General features: G+C 49.5%; 9 protein-coding genes across 13 annotated transcripts; 5 read left to right on the top strand and 4 right to left on the bottom strand.

The window, feature by feature from the left end:
* The first annotated feature begins 88 nt into the window (after nucleotides 1-88).
* Nucleotides 89-1360, top strand: PV10_03858. Of its 2 annotated transcripts, none has more exons than XM_016368362.1 (2): nucleotides 89-146; nucleotides 241-1360. In XM_016368362.1, exon 2 carries the CDS (start codon nucleotides 340-342, stop codon nucleotides 751-753), a length of 414 nt encoding a protein of 137 aa, XP_016224150.1. In that variant the 5' UTR covers nucleotides 89-146; nucleotides 241-339; the 3' UTR covers nucleotides 754-1360. The 2 variants fall into 2 exon arrangements, with proteins under 2 accessions (XP_016224150.1, XP_016224149.1); XM_016368361.1 differs by having other exon boundaries at nucleotides 201-1360.
* A 1190-nt stretch (nucleotides 1361-2550) lies between these two features.
* PV10_03857 (uncharacterized protein) lies at nucleotides 2551-4975 on the bottom strand. Its single transcript, XM_016368360.1, has 2 exons — nucleotides 4380-4975; nucleotides 2551-4322 (listed from the first exon to the last, which is right to left on the bottom strand). Exons 1-2 carry the CDS (start codon nucleotides 4726-4728, stop codon nucleotides 2848-2850), a joined length of 1824 nt encoding a protein of 607 aa, XP_016224148.1. The 5' UTR covers nucleotides 4729-4975; the 3' UTR covers nucleotides 2551-2847.
* Nucleotides 4976-5361: 386 nt separating this feature from the next.
* PV10_03856 lies at nucleotides 5362-7492 on the top strand. Of its 2 annotated transcripts, XM_016368358.1 has the most exons (2): nucleotides 5362-7104; nucleotides 7158-7492. In XM_016368358.1, exons 1-2 carry the CDS (start codon nucleotides 6124-6126, stop codon nucleotides 7209-7211), a joined length of 1035 nt encoding a protein of 344 aa, XP_016224146.1. In that variant the 5' UTR covers nucleotides 5362-6123; the 3' UTR covers nucleotides 7212-7492. The 2 variants fall into 2 exon arrangements, with proteins under 2 accessions (XP_016224146.1, XP_016224147.1); XM_016368359.1 differs by having other exon boundaries at nucleotides 5362-7492.
* Nucleotides 6544-8691, bottom strand: PV10_03855 (uncharacterized protein). Its single transcript, XM_016368357.1, has 2 exons — nucleotides 7748-8691; nucleotides 6544-7697 (listed from the first exon to the last, which is right to left on the bottom strand). The coding sequence occupies exons 1-2, from the start codon at nucleotides 7985-7987 to the stop codon at nucleotides 7140-7142; spliced, it is 798 nt and encodes a 265-aa protein (XP_016224145.1). The 5' UTR covers nucleotides 7988-8691; the 3' UTR covers nucleotides 6544-7139.
* A 1307-nt stretch (nucleotides 8692-9998) lies between these two features.
* On the top strand, nucleotides 9999-12384 carry PV10_03854 (uncharacterized protein). The gene has a single exon (XM_016368356.1). It carries the CDS (start codon nucleotides 10115-10117, stop codon nucleotides 10943-10945), a length of 831 nt encoding a protein of 276 aa, XP_016224144.1. The 5' UTR covers nucleotides 9999-10114; the 3' UTR covers nucleotides 10946-12384.
* PV10_03853 (uncharacterized protein) lies at nucleotides 10588-13764 on the bottom strand. The gene is made up of 2 exons (XM_016368355.1): nucleotides 13280-13764; nucleotides 10588-13222 (listed from the first exon to the last, which is right to left on the bottom strand). Exon 2 carries the CDS (start codon nucleotides 12829-12831, stop codon nucleotides 11989-11991), a length of 843 nt encoding a protein of 280 aa, XP_016224143.1. The 5' UTR covers nucleotides 12832-13222; nucleotides 13280-13764; the 3' UTR covers nucleotides 10588-11988.
* A 190-nt stretch (nucleotides 13765-13954) lies between these two features.
* Nucleotides 13955-15045, top strand: PV10_03852. Of its 2 annotated transcripts, none has more exons than XM_016368354.1 (2): nucleotides 13955-14305; nucleotides 14399-15045. In XM_016368354.1, exon 2 carries the CDS (start codon nucleotides 14635-14637, stop codon nucleotides 14992-14994), a length of 360 nt encoding a protein of 119 aa, XP_016224142.1. In that variant the 5' UTR covers nucleotides 13955-14305; nucleotides 14399-14634; the 3' UTR covers nucleotides 14995-15045. The 2 variants fall into 2 exon arrangements, with proteins under 2 accessions (XP_016224142.1, XP_016224141.1); XM_016368353.1 differs by having other exon boundaries at nucleotides 13955-14350.
* Nucleotides 15046-17708: 2663 nt separating this feature from the next.
* PV10_03851 lies at nucleotides 17709-20693 on the bottom strand. 2 transcript variants are annotated; one of them, XM_016368351.1, is made up of 6 exons: nucleotides 20266-20693; nucleotides 19720-20213; nucleotides 19512-19677; nucleotides 19100-19464; nucleotides 18206-19053; nucleotides 17709-18151 (listed from the first exon to the last, which is right to left on the bottom strand). In XM_016368351.1, the coding sequence occupies exons 1-6, from the start codon at nucleotides 20631-20633 to the stop codon at nucleotides 18062-18064; spliced, it is 2331 nt and encodes a 776-aa protein (XP_016224139.1). In that variant the 5' UTR covers nucleotides 20634-20693; the 3' UTR covers nucleotides 17709-18061. The 2 variants fall into 2 exon arrangements, with proteins under 2 accessions (XP_016224139.1, XP_016224140.1); XM_016368352.1 differs by having other exon boundaries at nucleotides 17709-19053.
* A 356-nt stretch (nucleotides 20694-21049) lies between these two features.
* PV10_03850 (uncharacterized protein) lies at nucleotides 21050-21965 on the top strand. The gene is made up of 2 exons (XM_016368350.1): nucleotides 21050-21492; nucleotides 21537-21965. The coding sequence occupies exons 1-2, from the start codon at nucleotides 21107-21109 to the stop codon at nucleotides 21895-21897; spliced, it is 747 nt and encodes a 248-aa protein (XP_016224138.1). The 5' UTR covers nucleotides 21050-21106; the 3' UTR covers nucleotides 21898-21965.
* The last annotated feature ends 747 nt before the right edge of the window (nucleotides 21966-22712 follow it).

The following is a 22712-nucleotide window of genomic DNA, read 5'->3' as shown; positions in this document are numbered from 1 at the left end:
TGTACGAGGAGGCATACTATGATACTCTGGAGCAGGAAGAAGACGACAGGATGAGCAGGGAAATGGCACTAGAGGCTCTGTACGAGGAGGCATACTATGATACTCTGGAGCAAGAAGATGACAGACCGGTTTGACCAACACAAAATGTACGTTTACCACCATCCTCACAGCTCATAAAATGACACAGCAGATACCCGAAGGTTCAATCCGTCTACTGACATTCAATATTCGCCGATCAAGGTGAATGACGCGATCTTCGAGCGCGTGGAGGCGGTTGGCAAGATTATTGGGATTTCGATCGACAGCATTCAATCGTTGGTTGTACTCAGCGGCTCTGTCATGCATGTCATGGAGACGTTCATGAAGGGCTCGGACGTGCTCGCTGAGACTATTCGGACTGCGGTCAATGGCACTGAGACGAGGACTAAGACCTCGAAAGCCGTGGTCGAGGTTGTGGACGCTTTGTTCAAGCTCTCCAAGGCGCTCGTCGAGATTGTCCGAAAGTCGATCAATATGGCTGAAGCGTGGACTAAAACCGTTGAACCCTTGCGTCAAATCTTCGCTTTTTGGTTCGAGGACCCCGAGGCGCTCACTAAGGCTGCGGGGATTGCGGTCGACGCCGTTGAGGCGGTCCTCAAGGTTCCTGAGACGTTCATTCAGGCTGCCTGGATTACGATCGATTTGGTCGAGACGGTGCCCAAGATTGTCGAAATCCTGACTGAGAATATTTACCTTTTGCTCGAGACTCCTTAGACGGTCGCTAAGACTGTTCGGAGTGCGGTCAACAGCGTCGAGGCGAGCGCCAAGAGTGTTAAAGTTCTCTCGCAGACGACCAAAGCTTTGGTCCAGGGTTCCAAAACGCTCGTTGAGACTATTGGGATTGCGGTCAATATTATCTAGGCGTGTCCCGAGGCCGGCGTTAGACTGTCTGAGAGTGGTAAACTCCAACTCTAGCGCTCTGAAGTCCTCACCCAGTTGCCGAGTATCCGCGAGAAAGCCTTCGAGGCGATGGTTGAGATTGTTGGCGAACGTTGTGAGCCTATCGCATTAATTAGTGATTCACGAGGAGACGGATGACTCTAGCTAACAATTCTGCCATCGCTCCTTAGTCATATCTAGTTTTCCCGGGGCCAGGTATTGTAAGGACTCAGTACTGAGATTGGTGTACCAGAGACGGACGGTACTTTGATGTTAGATCGTCTATGAGGCCGATTAAGCCATGACTAGGAATGGCACGAGTGACAACCCGTCTTACCCTCAGGAAGACAAAATGAACGTCTGGTCCACACAGTATTTGATTCGGTGCCTTCGCGCTGCTTGTCACACCTGGTAGTGGTGCAGGCCAATAATCGATCGACACGTTCCGAGCCGCCACTTAGATCTCCATTAGGGAGTGAACCGTCCGTTACGTCGATGGGAAGAATTACAACAGCACCAACGATCTTTCAAATGGTCCAATAGACATAGCACTTCAAAAGTTGAACTTAGCTGTTATTCACAAACGGTTGATGCTGTATTGAATAGTTCTTAATACACAGGTGCATATGAGGAAACACTAGAACAAGTCTGGCCGGGCGTGTTCTGACCTGCGATGAAAGATTATGAGGGAAACGAGCGGCCTCGCTCAGCGTCATTGCCCATATCACTGGGCCATTAATGAGGGTTCAACTCCAGAGGCTGAGGTGCGCTGGCGTGGCCTCACCGGTTGCCTAGCTGGGTTGAAGCCAATACTGACTAACAATACAGTATTGAAATATCGGTCCTGTACTGGAACAGGAGGTGTGATCGTTGGAACGGAGGTGTTCCTCATGCGTCAACTGCCGCCATGACCTTCCCACCAACTAAGATCAAAAGGGCTTCATTGTGTCACGTGACGCATTGATCCGGGCCTCTCCCGCGCTCGCCTGAATTGGGCAAGGCGCCTGAGTGAGTGTCATTGTCTTATTGCACACCTCGACAATTTTACAAGATAATCTATAATCCCCGTTCAACTGTCCTAGGGGAGCTGGAATGGCGATTAATCGTATTAACAGACTCACGGAAGACTATTTCCAAGTATGTGCGTGCAGCTGAAGCCGGCAAAGAACTTATCGCTTACCGTAATCTAACTATGCAGGTTAGTATTTACGATGACAATCTCAGCTCCAACGAGAAGCGTGAATCGTTACGCTGCTGCAAGCGGCTTATAACAAATGCCGGTGGGGTTGTTCGTGAGGATTTAGGCGCCGTCTTAGGTCTCATCCTGTGCGCTCTTCCCAGCTCTTGTCGCAATTTGGAGTCAACCCGCTAATATCTACCAGATTCACCTTACCTGACGACGTAGCGAATCCGATCAAGGAGGACGATGAAAAATTCAAGGGCAAAATCTACACCCGCTTCTGGCACAAAACAGGCAATACGCGAGGATCGCACTAGGAAACTTATGGAAGCCCATGTCCTTTGCTGTGCTATCGGCTTGTGATGATGAAATGTCACAATCGGATTAAAGTATTTAATGTCAATGTATCATCTAGTCTGTTTGGCGCTATCGCGCGTAGTCGAACACCAGGTGTGTCTTTCCGGCGCTGGTTAGTTCCCCACAACATGTGAAATGGTTAACAAGTTGTATCGCGTACGGTGCGCTTCCGGCAGCGAAACAGTCATCATTCGGAATATGAGAGGTCGTTTGCGCTACATCTACGCTGGAACTGGGATCGTAGCAAATAAGGTAAAGGAAGACGTCTCTCCATATGTGCCCAAATTGTACAACCAGAGTCGCCCTTCGCCCTTCGCCCTTCACCCCATTGTGCGTACAATAATATTTTGCATCAGTACATCTGAAACACTGGTGCTAGCTTCCGAGAGTACTTACCCGGATTGCTCCTTCTGCTGTGCTGCTCCTGATACTGTGCTTAAGTTATACACGTACACTTCCGAGTTCAACACCGACTCATTTCGTAAGTACTGCAAGCAAGCAAGAAGTTGCCTCTCATTGCCAACCCGAATCCGATCGTTCACCATGAGAAAGTCTCCGTCTCGCATACCGACTCCGGAATCATCCATTAGAAGATTGACCAGCTTCGCCCAGGACGGTTCTCCGGAATGGCGATCCATTATATCACGGATGGCGATGATGTCTTGCCTCAGGGCTTCGTTCACATACATCACATGGAACACCATCTCTGTGGTTGAGAATGAATCACCGGCAGAAAAGTTGTTATGAGGAACCCAGGACATTTCTTCTTCATCTGGAGATGAGGGTCTCACCACCGGGATCGGCTGAAACGATGGTATCGTACATGCTGCGGCCCTCGCGACACACCTTCCTGATGTGGTGGCCAACTCCGTGACTGCGGTCATGTCTTTTGACGCTCTGTTGAAGTTCTTTAAACCTGAGACAGATACACCAGCCGTTGAATCTGGGGGAACAGGGCGTCGGAGACCCAGACGATTTTGCAGTTCCTGTTTGGCTACTGATTCCATAGCCTTGCTCAGGTCAGTCACAATGGTCTTGTATTGTCTATAGACAGCTATGTCGGCTGCGGGTGGAGGTCTCCAGTTGAGATAAAGCTTCTGGTGACATGAGGACACGCTGAATGATAGAGGATGCCTCGCGAGAAACCATTGGCATAGAAAACATGATTTCTTGCTGACGCCGATGAAGCGGAAGGACGGTCTTCTCTTGGGGTTGCTGTCGTAGAAATTCAGGAGCTGCATCTCAGCATGAACAGGCAGGTGCAAAGTGCAAACATCTCGGAAATAGGCCTCTGGGTCCTGAACTCCCCAGACTTGCGCAAGACGAGATATATATTGGTTCACTTCTTGACCACTGGCGAGTCTTCGGACGACACTCGTTAACGGCATCTCTTTTCTCGAGCATGTGAGTCGGATTGTTGAAGGAGCTTGTACAGGTTCCACAAGCATCGGGTTGAATAGAGTCGAAAATTCAGATGCAAAGTGGAGGAAAGCCATCGAGGCAATCGCATAACGTCCGAGCTTGAAAATTGCGTAAACCCATCGGGGCAACGCAGTTGGGAATAAAGCTTGGAGACACGCCAGGTAAGTACGTCGAGCCTCCAAGGCCCACCGAATGTGATCGACCAGACTTTCGGGAGTAGGCTCTGAAGGAAGGTCTCGCATCGTGAAGACGTGCGCAATCCATTCTGGAAAGGTTATTGCATAGTCGATTTGGAGAAATGCCGATCCTGAACTAGAGCCCTCGATGATGTCCCTCACATCATCACCGACGCTGCGGATGTCTTTGAGGTAGGAACGTATTCTGACAACGTCTAGGCTGATGATCCGCACTAGGACCTCTGATTCTTTGTCGGATGCGGTGTACTCTGCGACAAGGAGCAACGATCAATCGTTGGTTTGTTTGATTTAATCGTGATACTTACCGCCGCTAGCAACGCCATTAAGAATCGTCATCAATTCCCGCAGCTCAAAAAGGGTAGATTTTGCGACCCCCTGATTACTTGCGACACGGACTATCGTTCCTTCTGGAAGGCCTTCCTCCAAACAAGCCGCAGACACCGTGTCGCCATCTTTCTTCCTTGCGCATATCAGGGCGAAAGAATCGAGAAACTTCCGTTTTAGAAGCCTCTCCCGGTTCTGTGCAAGTGTGTTTGAATCTTGATCGAGGCCATATGCTGTCGGTTCGCCACGGACTGGGTCGAGCAGGTGAAGTAGGGCTGCAGCTTGAACGAACCGACTTTGAGCGTTTCCAGTGACTTCATAAATCGGCATCGTGCTAAAACATATCGTTCCGATACGACGCGGACAATACGGTCTAGGTTTCGACAGTAGAGTGATCGAATTTTGCGAAACTGATGCCCGTCACCAAGAGGGGGGGACAAAAACGCACGGGGTTTGTTAGACCGAGGACTTTCGCGCTATATTATCTTCGAAAACAGTGCCCGATCTCTCCACGACAACGCCTAGTAATCGTTCTGACGACAGTTAGGGTAGTCTAGACGCTCTTGAATAATGAAATTATCAGGTTTTCGCTATATTAAAGAGTCAAAGTGGTGGTCAAAAGAGGTGTTGAAGTTAGTGCTTCAATCGGCTAATTATCGGTGCGTATGGAGAAGCTTAAATAACAGCATCCCCGCTCCTACGAGGGGTGAGTGAGAACAAAATTTGGCTGGGGATGCTGGTGATCGACACGTCGCTTTGCACAGGGTGCTTGCATGCATGACGACCTTATCAACAACTCGATAGATGGTTAATGCTCCCGTTGGCATCTTGATCAAGATGTGAGAGTGTGGGAGAGAATCCTCAGCAAGGAAATTCGGATGGGGAGGTCCGAAAACGCCTATTGGTTGTTTAGCTACTCAGGAAATTCCCATGTGTTGTAGCTGCGGCCGGGTAATTATCTATATAGACCAGTGGAGAGGACGATATCATGACAGCCTAAACGCCAAAATGATGGCTCTTTCCGTCTTGAGATGTCATCCATTAAGGTCGCCCATGTCCAGGCAGCCATCATGCGTCGCCAGGATCGTACATATCGGTCAAGCCTGGGGCCCCGCCACCATATTGGTCAAACCTTGGAAATTGAAAGTCGTGAGGGCCGCTGCCAACGAGAAACGGGGCCATGCCCTTGCTACGATCTGTGCCTGCCACCGGATACCACCGAATCCTTATTCGAAGGATTGCCCAAACGATCTCCAAGCCACACCAAGGGAGATTGAGCAAACGCTCGAGGGCATAGATATTGGGTGTTGGGAGACGGATATCTCAGAACCTTTGGCGGACATTCATCGTTGACTGCTCGATATGAAATGAAGTGACAAGAGGTTGCATACTGTAACTGGTCAGAACTTTACGCATTTGTGAGATCGGTTAGCTAATCACAACGCTAAGCCTGACCAGCTGTATCGCCACACAACGATCAGTTCTGCGACTGTCAGGAGCAAATCTGTCGAATGATTGCGCAACACGTTGTTACCCCGTTACCCCGTCACCTAAAGCTTCATTGCCCAACACTCGCATGAGAAGCCCGAATATGGGCCATGAGCCAGATCCTTCCAAACGGGTGATGGCATCTCGCTCGGTCATGCAGACGAAAGTCTTCCACCCTAGGTTTCAATCGAAGGCTCAGTTCTGCGAAGCTTCATCAGTTTGACCTCAATTGCAGTCATGAGCACAACTACTCTCCTAGAGTATCTAACACAACCAAATCCAACCCTGGATTGTTCGAAATCCTCGAAGGGGGCTAATTCTTTCAATGCAAGATGGGATCGCCTCACGGGGCTGGAGGAATGGACTGAATTCAACTATGAGACACTTATGCGGTTGTATGGGGATATCTTACAACAAAGTATCCCGCCTCTACCTGAGACGAGCCCTCCACTGACTGAACTGGAGAAGAAGATTTTCACTGAGAGGACCTTCGAAACCGTTCTTGAAAGGGATCTCATGCCCAAGGTCTCTGCTGCATTGCGCGTTGCTTGGCCAATCTTCTACTCAAGTCATGATCCTCAGGACGTCGCTGAGATTGCGAAAGGAGACAAAGCAAGAAGAGGAACAACGGAAGAGGACGACCGATATTACGCGGACTGGGCTGGAATTCGACAGTGTGAGATAACAGCTTTTGGCTATAAAAACTTTTGCCCCGGAGAAACCAAGCTCGCCTCAAAATGGAGCACTTCAAAAGAAGGTCGTCGTCGACCAGATTATACTTCGCCCTTTCAGCAGACTCAAACATACTGTGGCCGCCAGTGGGGTGTTCGTCAAGGGTACATTATCACGCCAGAGGAACTCGTCCCCATCAAGGTCTCGAGAGAAGTGATAGGACCAGGTCTGGCCGCCTTCAGAGCTTCCAGAAACGTGTCGCAGAACACGCGAGATCGAACATCACACTCACGCACTTTCTCCGCCGAGACGGTCAGTTCTGGTCTTCAAGCGATGTCTCTCGACACCGGATCTAGTTTCAGTGACGATGCGAATCCAAATATTGAGTACGGCCCGCTCCAATTCAAAAGTATCCCATGGGACGCCGCAGGGAAAGGGTTATTGACAGTAAAGTTGGCATTGTGGTGGCTGCATATGGAGACCAGAAAGGATCTTTCCGTTCAAGAGACCTACTCACCGTTGCGAGACCGAGGTGATCGTATCCAAGTATGCCCTTTATCCGAGGAGCTGGAGGGCTAGCGCTAATTGCTTCTACCTAGAGCACAAAACGGGCGAAGGAGAAAAGCAAGGGTTCTGGAAAGAAAGGTTTCTGACGTTAGGAATGACCTCTTGGGTGGATCCTCAAACCAGTCCAACACACCATAGACAGTCTCCGAGTAGAAGAGATTGAATTCGAATTCCGACCATTCCGGACATGGAGACGTCAAAGTGCATGAGAGGTCGACAATCTGTGATCCCCTGTAATTTTGAGGGAGAACATCATGAGGTAAAAGTCGTAGCTCCTTAGGGATTGCGAAATTCTTCAAAATTTGGTTGGTGTGGGAAGCGTCTGTCAACATTGGTAGGTAGTCTTTGACGATGACCCAACGGCTTAGACCTTCTCCATCGAAAACATCCCCGATATCCCTGAACTGTGCATCTGATAGCTTCATCCACCCATGACACCTAACCGCCCATGTCCCGTCTTTTCTAGCTGCGTGAAGTCGAGCGAATGCTCGGCTTTCGTTCGCAAGTGGAGAGGTATAGATTGCTTTCTCATATGAATCGAAGACGGGACCAGGTTGTTTCCAATACTTGAACTGCGGGACATATTAGATAGGTGGCACTGACCGTAGTGGCACATTCTCACCACTTTCAATGCATATTTGACGTTCTTGATGGTAGCAAGAAGTACCGCCCCGTGTATCCCACTGCCTAGCGGGCGGAGACACTGGATGCTCTCCTGATGATGGATGAAGCGCCGCAGTTTGTCCCCCATTGGCTTGGTCTTGCTTGAAGAGCCGAGTACTTCTTCTGAAAGGAAAATTCCAACGATATCATCCCCCATCAGCTCGGCATTTCTTACCATCGTTGCGGCATGCTTATTCATCTTGTTCTTCTGATTGCGAAATGAAGAATGATCTTTCTCTGGGGCTATTTCTAGCCATCGAGGTGGAGAGGGTCTCACGAGAGAAGTGCCGATTGCACAAGGATCGGGTGATCAAAAGGTGAATTCCGTGACAACAACTAGTGACCATGAAGCGCACGCTGTTGCGTTGTTGGGGATAGTTGTGAAGGCGCGTTCTGGCGGCAACCTGCTCCGGTGATGGCAAACACAAGAGGGGTTCCAATTAAGACGGAGCATGAACGGGCGCAAATCGCGTAGAGTAGTTGTTCGCTTCGATCGTCAAACATGAGGCAGAATCGTTGAAGGAGCAAAACAAGGTCGAGGAGATGGTGCAAAGAGCAGGCTCCAATCGTCGTCTTGGCGATTTTGCTCGATTTGTTCCCTTAGGCCCGAGGGCACCACGGGCGGCCGTATGGGGTGAATTCATGGGGACGTCACAGCCCTCAACTCGCTTTGTTGCGTATCCTGCTTTGAAGCGTCATTGGGCTCGTGGCTACGTATTCGTCGAGTACGACAGGATGATTTACTGCCGTCCTGCGTCTGGCAAACAACCACCGAAAGGACATTAATTCTAGAGACAATGGCTGCATGATTAGATTGTTCATGCATTCTCAGCTGCGGTGTCGGCCTGCCCAGAACGGCCAACTTGCTGCAGGTCTGATCAGAAATGTCAAGGTCCTCTGCTGATATTCATTTCGGCGTGCAAAGATGACAGACTGGAAAAAGAAACGGATGATGTAGGTGTAAGTTGCGACCCAATAGGGCTCAACCGAAATGCGCCTAGATGACCACCGTCAATCAGAGAGAGGCGTGTAATAGGCGGCATTGGCCTCTTCTTGGCTTGCAACGCCGCTGCAATTGCACGGGGCCGGATGTGGTTTAGGCGGTGACCCTCCTCATGCTTGGGAAGTTGATTGGATCAGTACTTTACTGCACGAGGACATGTGCGCACAATTCAGACAAATCCTGGCGGCATTTGTATTCTTCGTATCCGGAATCAAGTAGCCAGATCCGCTTCCCTCGTCCAAGGTAGAATTGAAAAGAAACTCGCAGGACAATTACCAAGTGCATAAGAAAACTATGCTGAAGAGTTGGTTCAAAGTCATTATATATCAAACTGAAGGTTTCTTTTTTGATTTAAAAAAAAACATCAAAGTGGCCCAATGCGAGGCAAACCTCTCCTCCTTTACCCCATGTGATCTTCAGACCGTGTCGATGAGGTTGCCCGTTGCTTGGATCAAAGTAATTGGAAAGCCTTACGATACCGGCTTCATGATACTGTACCCGTCACCGCCACAAATACCGAGAGAGGTCAAAGACCGAAGCCAGTTCTCATATGAACAGGTCCGTGGAACTGGTTTGCGCTAAAATAAACGCCTGGGTCTTTGTGATTGAAGCAATTTCGATGAGTAACAGTTGAAGATGCTGGGTGAACATTTTCGACGACATGTGTCTGTATATCTGTTCGCTTGCAATGATGGGTTCGAGGCTTTGCAATATGTGTCAGGAGACATGGAACATTGCCATTTGGCGACTTTGTGCAGTGTGGGAAGCGTCGTGCGGCAGGATGCTCGATCTTGCATCCACAGTAGCCCGGGTTTGGCATAGTGAGCAAAGAATGAAGGTCAACTTTTCCGTTGCTCAGTGTGGTTCGACTTGATGGTATGAGATAGAGCTTTAATATGAAAGTGAGCACGGCCTCGATTGCGTTCTGCCTGAAACAGGCGGTGGGACAACCTTGGTTTTATACCTTAATTTGAGATGGGCGGGGTGGTTTTCTGTAATGCATCCCTTCGTTTGAAGCTGCAACTGTAAGCCAACTATCGCTTTGATCAGGGAAGCTGCCTGAGAGCCCCGTATAGTAGTTGACGTTCCAGGCAGCAAGTGTCGCAACTGGATGACGGATGCGGTTAGCTGTCACATTTTGGTTGCTGGGCCAGAGGGGCAGAGGTGGCATGCCATCAGCTTTCCCCACCCTACCCTGGTATATTATGAACGTTCACCGCTTTCGAATGCTGTGTCGGGACTGCCCGCGCGGTCTCACCCAAGAGAGTTTTGGCCAGCCATTATCTCTCTGTACGCCATTTCATCTGTTGCGAGTCACCGAGTATGTCGTGGGACATAGCGGAGTATGTTTATTTGGATGGTAGTGCTGTGAACGAGCATATCATCGCAGTTGGGGGAACCGGTGTCGTGGTCCGCCGGGGATCCCACGCTGTCAAAATTCCGAGGATCTCGAGACTCATTGAGAGCGAAGGAGTGGCTCTCACTTCTGGAACCCTGACTCCTCCGGAAGGTGCCTACGACGAGCGCGCTGCGATGACCAAGGTTTTCCAGAAGGAGAAAGCAATACTCAGGAGACTCGGCAACTACAATGGGATCATCCAGTGCTACAACATTCTCTCTGATGACTGCTCGATCGAAATGCCTTTGATGGAAGGCAATCTGCGACAACTTCTTGGGGAATGTCGACCAACGCAAAAGCTGATACTGTCGTGGTTGCAGGAATTGGCCAACACCATCGCCTATATTCATTCTAAACGTGTTATTATCGCTGACATCCGTCTGGATAATATTGTATACGATAGTCACAAGACGATCAGACTTATCGACTTCTCCGAGTCAACACTCATGCCTCTGGACTGGGACTTGGAAGGTCATGATGATGCAGGGTTTTCAACTTATACCGACATCGGTCAATTCGGAGCGACAATGTTCGAGATGATAACTAGTCAACGCTGTGCTTTTGACATCTATCAAGAATGGAAGGAAGTAGGAGATTCAACTATCTGGCCCCGACGAGATACTCTACCAGAAACCGGTGGGGTTTGGTTAGGCCCTATCATCGAGAGATGTTGGACGAAAGGATTCGCGTCAGCCAAAGACCTGTCGGTGGTGCTGGGGGAGCAGGATCTTTGCGGAAAACAGCTCGAGAATTGATTGAATGCTGGGGGAGGCTGGGTGCTTGCGTGATGCCCCTCGAATCCCCATTTTGGTCTGCAGATATCGAGATCCACGAGACTGATGAGACTTCTTACTGACCATGGCCCTTGGAACACCACTTACGATGGATGGTGGACAAGCTAGAATGTCATGGATCTCACGGATGATAGTAAGGTACATTACACCGAGTTATCGCGGAAATGGCAGTACACTTGCAGAACACTTGCAGAACCTAAGACTATCGCCTCCCATTTGCGCAGCCTCCGGAATCGCAAATCTGAAGGACTCAGGACTGGCTATACCTTGCTTCATGACGCTTGTGCAATCTGCGGCCCCGGCGCCACCATTTTGTCGCGACCCTTGTGTTCAAGAGTCAGCCGCTGGCGAGCAGGGTGTAGAGACCGCTGTCGCGAAATTCGCTCAACCGTGCGAATCAATCTTCAGTGCGAATCTTTTGGCCGCAGGAATACCAGCAGTTGAGGACCTGCGAAATAGTAGCTGCAGACCTCGCTCGCAAGCCCATGGAGTTAGCTGCCCAAGGCGGGCAGCTGCTCCATGAGATTCTGAAATGACGGTTTGCGCAGCGCTAAGATTGGACCTGAATGTCAAGGCGTTCCGTGTAGTCCTGCGCCGCTGGAGGTGGTCTTATTCGGCTCAGTCAAGGCAGTACAACCACGCCTGCTGGCGAGGTCTTCGAAAAGGTTGCGGCGTAGATACAGAGAGCTGGCCAGTACGGCGAGGACAAAGTGTTTCCTCCGGCATTCTCCGTGCTACAAGTTCCACCAAGGTTCCGAAAGTTCCAAAACCTCACTCCATGTCAGTCAAGTCCCATCCAAAGGCCATACAGGAAGCGACGTAGCTGACGTCGTTGACGTCTACCGCTCATCTCTACTCTGAGAATTCACCCACACTTCTCCCAGATGAACTGAAATAGAAAAGCGCGAATGCAGTAGACCATCAAATCGAGACCCGAAAATCCGCCTTTCGACCTCAGCTCATGACGTATCTTCATTTTGCCGCGGTGCTGAGTATGTCAGAAGCTATGGCAGATTCGGTCGCTTTCTATTGTTCAGGGAGATACAACTTGAAGTGAACATGGCGGCGGCCCTGACGATGAGGGACCGAATTTGCTCGGGTAGACTTAATTGGCCAAATACCCGGATTTCCTGGACAACTTCATTCATGGAAGTAAAATCATTGTGCCAGCACTTTTGCATTAATGCTCCTAGCGGCAAAGATGCGACGTCGGGAAAGATACCCGCATCGTATCGATCGTGGATAAGCTTCCGACTGTCTTCAGATGATTCGAGCTCGTGGTAGGGAGGCCGCCCGGTTATAGTTTCGTATACCGCGCACCCAAACGCGAAGATGTCTGTCCCCACACTAGGTTCTGACGGTGGTCGTCGGTAGCTGAACCATTCATAGTAAGAGTCGGCTGGTCCGCCGTCGATACTGGAGCCTTCGAAGTCGATGATCTTCAGTTCGCCCTGCCTTGTCAAGATCATATTGTGACATCCAACATCAGCGTGGATAATATTGTTATCGTGTATGTACTGTAGTCCTTGGGCGGCTTGCGTCAACCATTGGACCTTCCTCTCCACGGAAATTAGGTCGGCTCCCTGTTGTTGTAGAATCTTTCGAAGGACCTGGCCTCGCTCAAGGAGGATACCATCGCCCACACTTCCGAGGTACTTAGGAATGTTCGGGTGTAAGCCAAGGCGTATATACACTCGCCGCTCAACATCGATCAGCTCGCGATCGTGAAAGTCTTTCAAGACTCGCTCGTCATCGATACCATAAGCCACGGATGATTTGCCGGATGCGAGGAACTCAAGCAAGTCCTCCGAGAACAGAGCGTTAACCGAGGTGCGATCACTATCCATGATGGCAGCGTACGAAAGGTGAGGTGGAAGTCCAAGAGGTTGAAAGTACCGTGTCGCTGTTGGGAAGACAATTTTCTGGACGCGCTCTCATTTGATGCCAAGCAACGAGTTGAACTAGCCCATTTTAGGAAAGGGTATTCCACAGCCAGAGCGTCGTCCGGAGATCGACGGTCCGTAATACCGAGTGCTCTCCACTGATTCATACGTACGGAGTAGATTTGAGCAAGTACATTACAGGTAGTAGAGACCAATGCGAACATTTGCATATACCCATCCAGTTGCGGTTCAACAAGACGTGCGAAACTTTCCATTCCAACCGCCAGACTTTCATTTGGCATTTCCCTCCGGGCTCGCAAAGGAGCGAATCCTCATACTACCTAGAACGTTCCACCTACTGGGCAGTGAGGACAACGGCATAAATTACTTCCATAAACGGGTAAACACTTACCCACTTGATCTTTGGGACCTCCATTACCATTCCTGAATCCCGGCAAAAAGGGCATGGCCCACCCTTTTGAGAAGGTAACATGTCGAGCGCCTGAACATGCTCCGGCTCGCGACAGGCTGATTTCGCTTTCAGCGAGGCCTCGCATCTGCTAACCACCCGCGTTTCACTTTGATGACCCGGGTTCTGACGGCATGTTACATATACTGCTCGTGTTATGCCGTAGACGCACATCTTGATTGCCGGGAAATGCTGTTTCAAGCCTATACGGTGTAGAAGAAAAGATGTATTTCAAGTTGACAGTCTTGTTGCTGCCGTGCAGTCGAACGAGCAAAGAGAAGGATGTTGGGTGATAGCCATGAACAGTCTGGATGCACGGCATATATACATGTACACCATCTGTTTGGCTCAGGTCTCTCCTGTGAGTTTGAGTCAGCTGGTGCACGGCTCTCTGGCACTCGGATTTCATGCAGCCCCATGTAGAAGCGAACAACCGCATATGCTGAATTCAGTCAGTGGGAGGAGAACTTGGGAATCACCTTAGAAAGAGAGCGTGATTGGCTAGGCTAGAACTTTCCCTGTGCTACAGTACTTTTAGGAACGCCAAGATTTCTCTGCCATTGTCCCATTCAAAGACTTGCGCACGCCAGGATAACCTACTACGAGTTAGATTCTGTCCACATGTGAGAAAATCTCACAATGATATTTATCCATACATCAAAAGTTGTCTGAGGAATGTGGAAATGAATCCAGACGTACCCTTGGACGGACATTTAGTGTTTTCTGATTCGTTACTCAAAATTTTCTATCGCCGAAGACAGTACTATGCCACAGTCCGTGCCATTGCGACGATGCGACAAGGAGTCCTTCGGAACGTTCCTATCAATCAGCTTGTCTCGCTGGCCTTCCTTTCATCGCCAAAAGACTTGAGGTTGTTTGGAACAGACAACCCTACCCTAGCTTCACTCGTCTTTCAGAAATATATATCCGATGGAACAAATGACCTATTTCACGATTGGCAACTGTTTTGTAAGTTGCTGGATGATCCTGTGCAACGGTCCGAGTGTCTAGTTGGTCTGTTATGCTTATCTATACCTATTTCCACTTTGCTGACGGATTAAGAGGGTGCCATTCACTTTGCCTTGGAAGTTATCCCTAAGGGATGGCACCATATATGGAGGATCCGCGGTTCCGAGCTCTTGTACCTGTTACAAGGCCACCGACATTCATCCGCCGACGATGATGATACCCAGTCCACCTCTCACTTGACTTCGTTGAACGCGGGTAGTCCTTTTGTCGCGGAGACGCCAGAAGCATCTCTATTGAGAGACGTCTTGGGTGGCTTTTTGCAAGTTGCAATGAGAACGAGTGAAAAGAGAAGAAAGGAAGAGAACAAACGATTTACCAGCGCTGTGCGCCTTCACTTCCCATTGAACAGTGGTGAAGACATGAAATTGGAAATATTCATCAACTCTTCCGCAGGACACGCCATTGTTCAAGCGGTTGGAGATGATGACTTGATGAAGGATATGCTAGGCAAATACCTGGCAGATGCTATGGAAGATAGTCTTTGGATACGGGGGGACCAAGCCATAGGAGCAACGCGAACACACGAAGCATTGGCTGTGATCCCCACTGAAACGAAGGACTGTCGACTGCTTATATTGCTCCCCTTCTTGAAAGGCAGAGAGTTGTTCGAGCGCCTCTTTACTGTTTGACCAGTTTAAAATCCATGTCCATGATGAGAACACCATTTTCGCTTGGAAGAACTTTATCTTCTTGTTGCACGTTCGTTTTCTCCCGGACAGTACTGCCACGTCCCCAAGCAATTTCACCGCTCCCCGCCTTCCATGACATGAGTCGATTATATGGCACAGGCTTGAAGTGTTGATAGACGAGATATTCGTAATCGCCGTTGGTCGTCCGATCCTTCTGTCACAATATTAGCCCCGTTGCGGGCTTCCGGGGGATCTTACCTCTGGCATGGGAAGGCGTAGTTGCAGGTACTGCGAGTTTCAGGTTCGAAATGTAAAGTCGTCGCGTTGCTAAGGAGATAGGCGTCGAGTGGCTATTGTGGGTGTTGATAAAGAGTAGAAAGCAAGGTGGCTGACTTGAAATGGAAGCGACCTTCCCCGAAGCTGAGATTCAAACTGGGCCAGCAGTTGAAGAGGTTGGGCGTCAAGTGGGGTCGCTAATTCTTTCCACACTCGGGAAAAGGCTCTCAACCCAAAGAATCTAAAATTGGACTAACATCCAAACCTTGGACTAACATCCAAACCTTGGACTAACATCCAAACCTTGGACTACCATCCAAATCTTGGACTAACATCCAAACCTTGGACTAACATCCAAATCTTGGACCAACATCCACATGCTGGACAAACATCCAAGCTTTGGATAAACATCCACGTGTTGGACAAACATCCACATGTTGGACAAGCATCCAAGTGTTGGACGAACATCCAAGATTTGGACAAATATCTCAGCGCTGGACTAACATCCAAATCTTGGACTAACATCCATGAATAAACAAAAAGTTATAGATTTACATTCATCACAGCTAGACATTTCTCCATGGCTGGATATTTGTGCACAATTGATTCTGATGGACGGCCCAGAGATTTGAAGGAGAAAGTAGCGTTTGTAACCTAGCTGAGGCGACATCTCAGTAGCTAGTGCTAAGCATTATCATTGCTTTGTGCCCCGATCTCGATTTGCACCGAGCGGTGCCTTCCAAGGATGAAGGTCGCCAGGAAGCACACTCAAAGTCATGCAAGTCAAGTCCAGATGAAGTCCATGCCATTTCAGCCGACATAGATTGACCTAAGTTGGCCCAAAATCTCGCCACACTTTTCGGTGATCTTTGAAGCTCGTGTCTGTTGCGCAATGGCTGAGGAATCTGCAACCAAGATTATCATTCGCAAGGCGCGTCCGACCTCTTTTTCCAGCAATCACGTTGTTAGGATTCCATATGCTTGAAAAGGCTCGTCGTCAGGTCGTTTAGGTTGAGGAGTGCATGCATATCGTCCTGCATGACGTGGTCACGTCTCCCCAGACTATTGGAGCTTCCTGGCTTGATCTTGATGCTCCGCGTCTTCGCTAGGCCATGCGATACATGCATTTCATCGACGGCTACTAGCGTTGGAGCGGGACAGCCGAAGGCATGGATCCTAGTAGCGGCCCGAGGCCTTGCGGACAAGGTCACCAATTGTGAGGGCTCCTGTAGGAGATTCAGATCAGGTTTCGTTCGCCAGCAGTAAGACATCTCTGTTGGTCGAAAAGTCGCCGAGGAATGCAATGTACCTGCTGAAGCTAGGATATCTGACGGGATATCTGACGGGACATCAGGACCATCGACATGTTATATGAGCTCTCCTGCTCATAGTTTCGAGAGACGCCTGGATCTTGTTCAAGTTGCTCTCGACGATCACCCTCTCTCCATCAGCACTTCTGTAATCTTCCTTGAAGGGGGTCTTCCTCGATTTTATCTTTGAGATTTCTCATAATTTACTCTTCAACATGTCCAGCAGCAACCCCAATCTTCAAAACACAACCTCCCAAAAAGTCGAACGGACGACAAACAGCATCAACACAAAAGATGACAAGAAAGACGAGAGTTCTCAAGCCTCCAAGGTCAATGGGGGTGGTCACCAGGTACGGACCTTGCCACCGTCTCATATTTCAATGATGAATTCGGCCTAACTTATGTCCCAACAATAGCATACAAACGATGTGGAAACAGTGACTTTCTCAGGAGTGATGACGCAGGAAGTTCGCCGAAGGATTGGGCTGCCAGAACAAAAGTGAGGGTATACGGGTCAGTATTTTCTTGGAAGCATGTACTATGAATTCCTCTCAGACAGCTATACGATGAGAGCCTTTGAGTCAAACGGCTTCTGGAAAGAAAGAGCCTCGCCTTGGTCATGCTCGTACACTTTTATAGCAGCAGGTATTTTCTGCGGTAGATAGTTAGCCTGGGCCACATTCGTGGTGCCGCTATAAGCAACGGCGGCCTATCACAATACCTATCTAGCCACCTAAGGTTAGTTTGCAGATTTTCGCCATTGTTTATGTGTCCGTGGGTTCACATCAGTTCCGATTCAAGTGTAGTAGGCAATCATCGCCATCAGATATAAATATCAGTCAGGACACTTTCCAAAAGTACTTCTCATCGAGCGCTTCTCATCCAAAATTCTCGACTACTTGAAAGATGCGAATCATCGAGACTGACGATGAATTTCGGCGTGCGGTCGAGAGGGTCATACTACGGGCTGAGGACTTGGTTCAGGAAATCGATAAGGACGGCCATTTACTACAGCAATGGAGTTTACGAACCTCGCCGGACTTGAAGACCGTCGGACCCGAGTCTATGGAAGTGCTGCGGCAGCTCAATGAAAAATTTGTGCGTTGGACATGCATCTGTTCTTCTGTCGCTGACCCCAAGCAAGCTCCCTGGAATTGTTGACGAATATAGTCATGAAGGGCGACTCTTTAGTATGAAAACCATTCCTAAATGGACATGGTTTTCGAAGGGTATTGCTGCTCGAAAGAATCAAGTGATTATAATAGTAAAAACACGAACCCCCGCATATTCTGAACACTTGACGCAAGAGCCCTCCCCACTCCTACCAGCCTATACGACAACTGACCCCACAAAATTGGAAGAACCTCCTTCAGTAAACCATGAGCGGATATCGAAAGAAATCACCAAATCAATACCGACGGCACAAAAACCAACGACCACAATTCCCCTCCGAACGCTAAGGGAGCAGTGCTATGGCGTCATCATAGACTCGAATCGCAAGGACCACCCCCTTGAGTTACGAGTTGGTGATATTCTCGTTGTTCACGATCACGAGGGTTTTGTTCTGAAGTCTGGGGGTGTTAGTGGAATCGTCATGGAATTGACAGACATGTGAATAGAGATACCACTTTGTCCAATTCAGAATCATTTTCAATGAAACCCTCCTCGAAGTTGACCTTTTCGACCTGCTCAAACATACGAATCCAATCAGCCGTCGGAGGATTCCAAGGTTCCCCTTCAAAGCATAACGATTCTACATGCTCGAACATAGATTGCCAATTAGGCGTGCTTTCATTTCTTCCCCCTAGTAGGCTATCTTCCGGCCCGCTTGCTGAGGATTCCGTGGAGTGATCACAAAGCTGTTCTCCATGTACAGACAGTTGCGCCGATAGAGAATGTTCGCTAACTGGACCAAAATTTCCAAAGCTGGTGTACGTCGCCGTATGTAGAATGTTGTTGCTGGCGCCAAGTTCGTTACTAATAGGGTTGCCTACCGTGATATCATTGAACGGCCTAATGTAGGGGACCATCAAACCTGGGTCCCCGTCGGCAGTGTCTGCGTCGACACGACGCCGTTTAGTTAGCACCGGTCCGGAATCGCTGTTTTCACGATTATTGTTGGAAATGCTGGTAGATGTCATGGTCATTGGGACGCTTAAGATATTCGTAGAAGGAGTTATGATGTGCCTCTGGCCAGCGATCGACGTCGAACTGTCGATTATGACTGTGTGGTCCTCGTCGGATTGATCTAAGGAGGCCGTCCCAGATACCCACGGGGAGCCGAAAGCCCTAGTGTCGCCCGAATTCATTGCGTGAGATAGGCCAGGGAATTCTCCCGACCCAACGGTAAATTGATCCTGTTGGGAGGCCTTTCCTGGAGCGTGCCTTCGGTCCTCATCAACAGGAGGTTGTCTTGTGGAGCAGTTCTGAAAGACATCTGAAACGGTCATCGACATACTCGTCGACTCATCAACTTGAGCTCATTAGCTAAGGACATTTGACCTGAAGATATAGCATACCCATACCCCGTAGCGCAGCCGCAGCCAGTAACTCGTCAACTCTCCCCAAAACAGGGTCGGGGATTATCACGTCACCTTGCCGGATCATGTTGCTGATAGCAGGTTGAGGAAAGGTGGGATCATCGGTGTCTGAAAAACAATTCGAGTTATGTGGCGATGTACGTGAACTCGAAAAACTGGTCCGGGGAGTGAATGAAGAGCAAATTTCTCCATTTTCGGTCACCTCTTCCTCAGTCTCATCTTCAAAGTCCGACTCTTCATCCCCATTTTCGCTTTCATTCTCCAAATCTGCCTGGCCTTTTCCATCCACTTGGGATAATATTTGTGATGTGTTTTCGAAGAGTGCCTTAGAAATTTCGCTATTGCTGTCATATCTTCAGTTGTCGCACATCAACTGGAGAAGAGTGGTTACCTCAACCCTGTCCTCTCACCTATGGCTTGAACAGGACCATATATGTCTGGATATTTATCCAAAATCGTCAAATCTTCCTCTTTTAGATCAACGAGAACCCATGATACAATGGAGTCAAGTTGGGCGTCGGAAAGACCATCTCGATAGACAAAATAGTAATTTTTAACTGCAATTAATCAGCGAGCTCACAGAGAAACTCGATACATACCTCCGAGAGCAGCATATATGAGCCGCGGGTGACTCGGAAGTCGATAGACGATCGTGTTGGCCACTCGAGCCAGGTCACGCCGGCGCTGCCGGTGCTTTCGGATTGTGGCACCCGCCCGTGTGCTCACTTGGGTTATCGAGTGTGCTACTGATCGCCGTGGAAGGAAATCGGCAATGCTGTCCAGAGCACCAGCGCTGAAGTTGGCACACCACACACGGAAGTTCGAGACGGTGATGTCCTCTTGATATCGTTGTGCATCCTCTAAGAATGAGCCCACAATAACGTCGTAAGCAGCTTCGGTGTCAACCTGTCTCCTGCACACCGGTTTAGATGTCTTCCCCGTGAGGAGATCGATGATAGAACTCCCTTTCTTGAGAGATTTCTTGATCTTTTCGATGCCACTCTTGATCTTCTTGCTGAGGGTTTCGGCATAGCCTTTGGCTATCGAATCTTTTCCAAGACTCGTTCCGTCCAAGAACTGGAGTGGCACAGGGCTGGCATCCAGTCAGCTGTCTCGTTCCTTCGCCGGTCACCAACTCGACTCACCAAGCTACTGGCAATTGAATTACTTGTGCCGCCTTGACGGTTTTCAAGATATCAACCGTTATTTGAGTGTAGACGCGGCCGATGATCATGCCAGCCTGCTCGCAAACGGCATTGAGCACATCACGGCAACAACAATGCACTGCTTTGATGGCCACGCCAAAGAAAACACAGCCGGGCCACTCGGAGTTGGTTAGAGGCTGAATCGCAATAACAACCAGCGCGGCGTGTCCTTTACGTGGCGCGACCGGTAGGGCAACATGATGTAACTGGTCATGGTGAAGGGCAGGTTTCTTTGCTGATTCCAGGGCGGACTGGGAAATCACTGAAAAGTTTGATGTGCCACGATACTGGGCAATTACCTCGTTCATCTTTCCTGCAAATTGACTGAGGGAGAAAGAGCGGACAAATTGGCGAAAGGTCTCTCTCCCACAGCCTGGCTCAGTAGGGGCGCTGACCGGGGGCGTGACGCATTTTGAAAATGCGTCACGCCCCCGGTCAGCGCCTAGCCGCAACGGACGGAACCATAGGCTCGGCTTTCAACTAGTACTCACTTTTCGGTGTACTGACGCTTGACCTTTTACGCACTCCTGTAGGACCATGAATACGCGCCGACTTGCTCCACACGTCCAGCTTCGTGTACATTTCACATCGACGGCGTAGATGGGATAGCCCGTTCTAGTGGATTATTTCGCCAGCCTGCAGCTGTTGCGATCTCGATCTCCCACATGCATATAAGCATGCAGAACCTCACCGCTGTTATCCTTGAGTTGCCCTGTTTCTATGCTGTTGACCGGTTTCGGCATTTCCCATTCCCTTGTCTGCTTTGATATCTACTGATCTAATGTATTCCTCTTCCCGGTCGCAAGACGACCTGACACCACCCGCACCCCCGCCTTCACCCTGTCATGAGAACTTTAGACGTCAACCAAGGAACGACTATTTTGCTGGCATTGCCATTCAGCTGGTTTTCAATGGGAAGAGGGCGAAAAAATTCACTGTGGACCCCCCTGAGGGTGGCCAGGAGCTGTCTGACAGCGACGGCTCGTCTATCGGAGCCTCATCTATCTTTAGCGACCACTCGTCCAATGACGACAATAGTTCTATTGGCACGGAGGCCTGTAAGGAAGATTCTGCAGATATCAAGAGGATCAATTTTCGTGGTGTGATTCCTGGCGGTGAAGTGCCCTCCGGCGATGAACACTCGTGGCAACCTCCACCCATGATTCAGTATGCCTATTCTTCCACACTTGAATACCACCTAAATGATGCAGGCGAGTGGCTGAGGAGCTTGTTGACGCTTCATACATCCTTGTACGACTCTCAATTGACCTTGATGATGCGATCTTGAGAACGATCCTTCAGGTGCCTAGTATCACCCCCCTGAACGATGGGTCACGGGAAATTCTTGTCCAGAACGCCTACCTCCCGACTCTGCAGACTAGACTGCATGAGATGCACATTCAGTTTACTTTGGACTTAGAGTATAACCCACTCACACCTCTTCAAGAGGACGTGGAGTACTGGGGGCTTGAGAACGCCCGGGAACTTTACGCGCTTTGGTTATGGAAAGGGCCATTAGGATTATCCGGGAAGCCTGGGCTATTACAGAAATGTACTACCGTCAACTCGTGAAGCATTACAATCGAGGCATCCAGACTCTTCTGAGGATGCGTGCTAGAGGCGAGGCGAGGCGAGGCGAGGATTGGTTAACCCGCCATCGCCTGTCTGATTATCAGACCGCCCAAGTTTCACGACGTTGATTCGAAGTAAGACCTCCCTACACAGATCACTATTAGCTATTCCTCTAAAGGACATTGCATACTCTACGCCAGCTGCTTCGCTTACATTAACGCCACCTGCTGGAAGTGCGTGTTTTTCCGGCCGTTGATCAATGTTCAAATTGTAGCTCTGGCTGGCTGTAGACGGCTCTGTGTCTTAAAAACTCTACGGCCCAGCCATTCGCCCACCGGTGCCACACCCGTCTCCTTGTCTATCCAGATTTCAAATCAGAACTCTCGGCCAGAAACGAGTGACGAGAGAGATGGAGCAAGCCGACATGTCTCTCTTCGCCGGTCCCACCCCCAAAGCAATCTTTCTATTGGTATTCCTCTTCCTTTGCGTGGCGTGTGTGACGGCACTGTACGTATCACCGAGCTCGGTTCGCATCCTGCTAACAAGAGATAAGCATCCTATTGTGTGTGGGAGGATTTCACTACTGGATTGCAGATCCTCGAGGAAAGGAACGGTACCGCACGGCTCTGCGGAAATTGACAAGCATGGTCGACCCTTAGCATCCACCTGTCCAGGAGTCGCCTTAGAATGTGTGGTGCATTGGTTTCGTTGTCGTCAGGTGGACATTCCGCTGGAAGGCAACACCCAGACGTTTTCTTTGAGATCCCACCCACCCCGTCTCAAAATATTTCTCATAGTCCTTCTTCCTTCAACAT

This window comes from Exophiala mesophila (assembly GCF_000836275.1).
Source record: "Exophiala mesophila strain CBS 40295 unplaced genomic scaffold supercont1.3, whole genome shotgun sequence".
Classification (NCBI taxonomy): domain Eukaryota; kingdom Fungi; phylum Ascomycota; class Eurotiomycetes; order Chaetothyriales; family Herpotrichiellaceae; genus Exophiala; species Exophiala mesophila.
Note: the sequence above shows the minus strand (reverse complement) of the source record. Positions and strands in the feature narration are given on the sequence as shown.

Bases quoted from the DNA above. Each gene is read 5' to 3' on its own strand.
- PV10_03858 (XM_016368361.1), top strand. From the start codon at position 97: ATGATACTCTGGAGCAAGAAGATGACAGACCGGTTTGACCAACACAAA. The intron at 147-200 runs GTACGTTTACCA...AGATACCCGAAG, and splicing joins CGGTTTGACCAACACAAAAT to GTTCAATCCGTCTACTGACA.
- PV10_03853 (XM_016368355.1), bottom strand. From the start codon at position 12,831: ATGGATAGTGATCGCACCTCGGTTAACGCTCTGTTCTCGGAGGACTTG.
- PV10_03851 (XM_016368351.1), bottom strand. From the start codon at position 20,633: ATGAACGAGGTAATTGCCCAGTATCGTGGCACATCAAACTTTTCAGTG. The intron at 20,214-20,265 runs GTGAGTCGAGTT...ACTGGATGCCAG, and splicing joins ATTCAATTGCCAGTAGCTTG to CCCTGTGCCACTCCAGTTCT. The intron at 19,465-19,511 runs GTAACCACTCTT...AAGATATGACAG, and splicing joins GGTGAGAGGACAGGGTTGAG to CAATAGCGAAATTTCTAAGG.
- PV10_03857 (XM_016368360.1), bottom strand. From the start codon at position 4,728: ATGCCGATTTATGAAGTCACTGGAAACGCTCAAAGTCGGTTCGTTCAA. The intron at 4,323-4,379 runs GTAAGTATCACG...TCCTTGTCGCAG, and splicing joins TAATGGCGTTGCTAGCGGCG to AGTACACCGCATCCGACAAA.
- PV10_03854 (XM_016368356.1), top strand. From the start codon at position 10,115: ATGTCGTGGGACATAGCGGAGTATGTTTATTTGGATGGTAGTGCTGTG.
- PV10_03855 (XM_016368357.1), bottom strand. From the start codon at position 7,987: ATGAATAAGCATGCCGCAACGATGGTAAGAAATGCCGAGCTGATGGGG. The intron at 7,698-7,747 runs GTGAGAATGTGC...TATGTCCCGCAG, and splicing joins TCAAATATGCATTGAAAGTG to TTCAAGTATTGGAAACAACC.
- PV10_03856 (XM_016368358.1), top strand. From the start codon at position 6,124: ATGAGCACAACTACTCTCCTAGAGTATCTAACACAACCAAATCCAACC. The intron at 7,105-7,157 runs GTATGCCCTTTA...GCTTCTACCTAG, and splicing joins ACCGAGGTGATCGTATCCAA to AGCACAAAACGGGCGAAGGA.
- PV10_03850 (XM_016368350.1), top strand. From the start codon at position 21,107: ATGTATTCCTCTTCCCGGTCGCAAGACGACCTGACACCACCCGCACCC. The intron at 21,493-21,536 runs GTATGCCTATTC...TAAATGATGCAG, and splicing joins CAACCTCCACCCATGATTCA to GCGAGTGGCTGAGGAGCTTG.
- PV10_03852 (XM_016368353.1), top strand. From the start codon at position 14,020: ATGAATCCAGACGTACCCTTGGACGGACATTTAGTGTTTTCTGATTCG. The intron at 14,351-14,398 runs GTCTGTTATGCT...TGACGGATTAAG, and splicing joins ACGGTCCGAGTGTCTAGTTG to AGGGTGCCATTCACTTTGCC.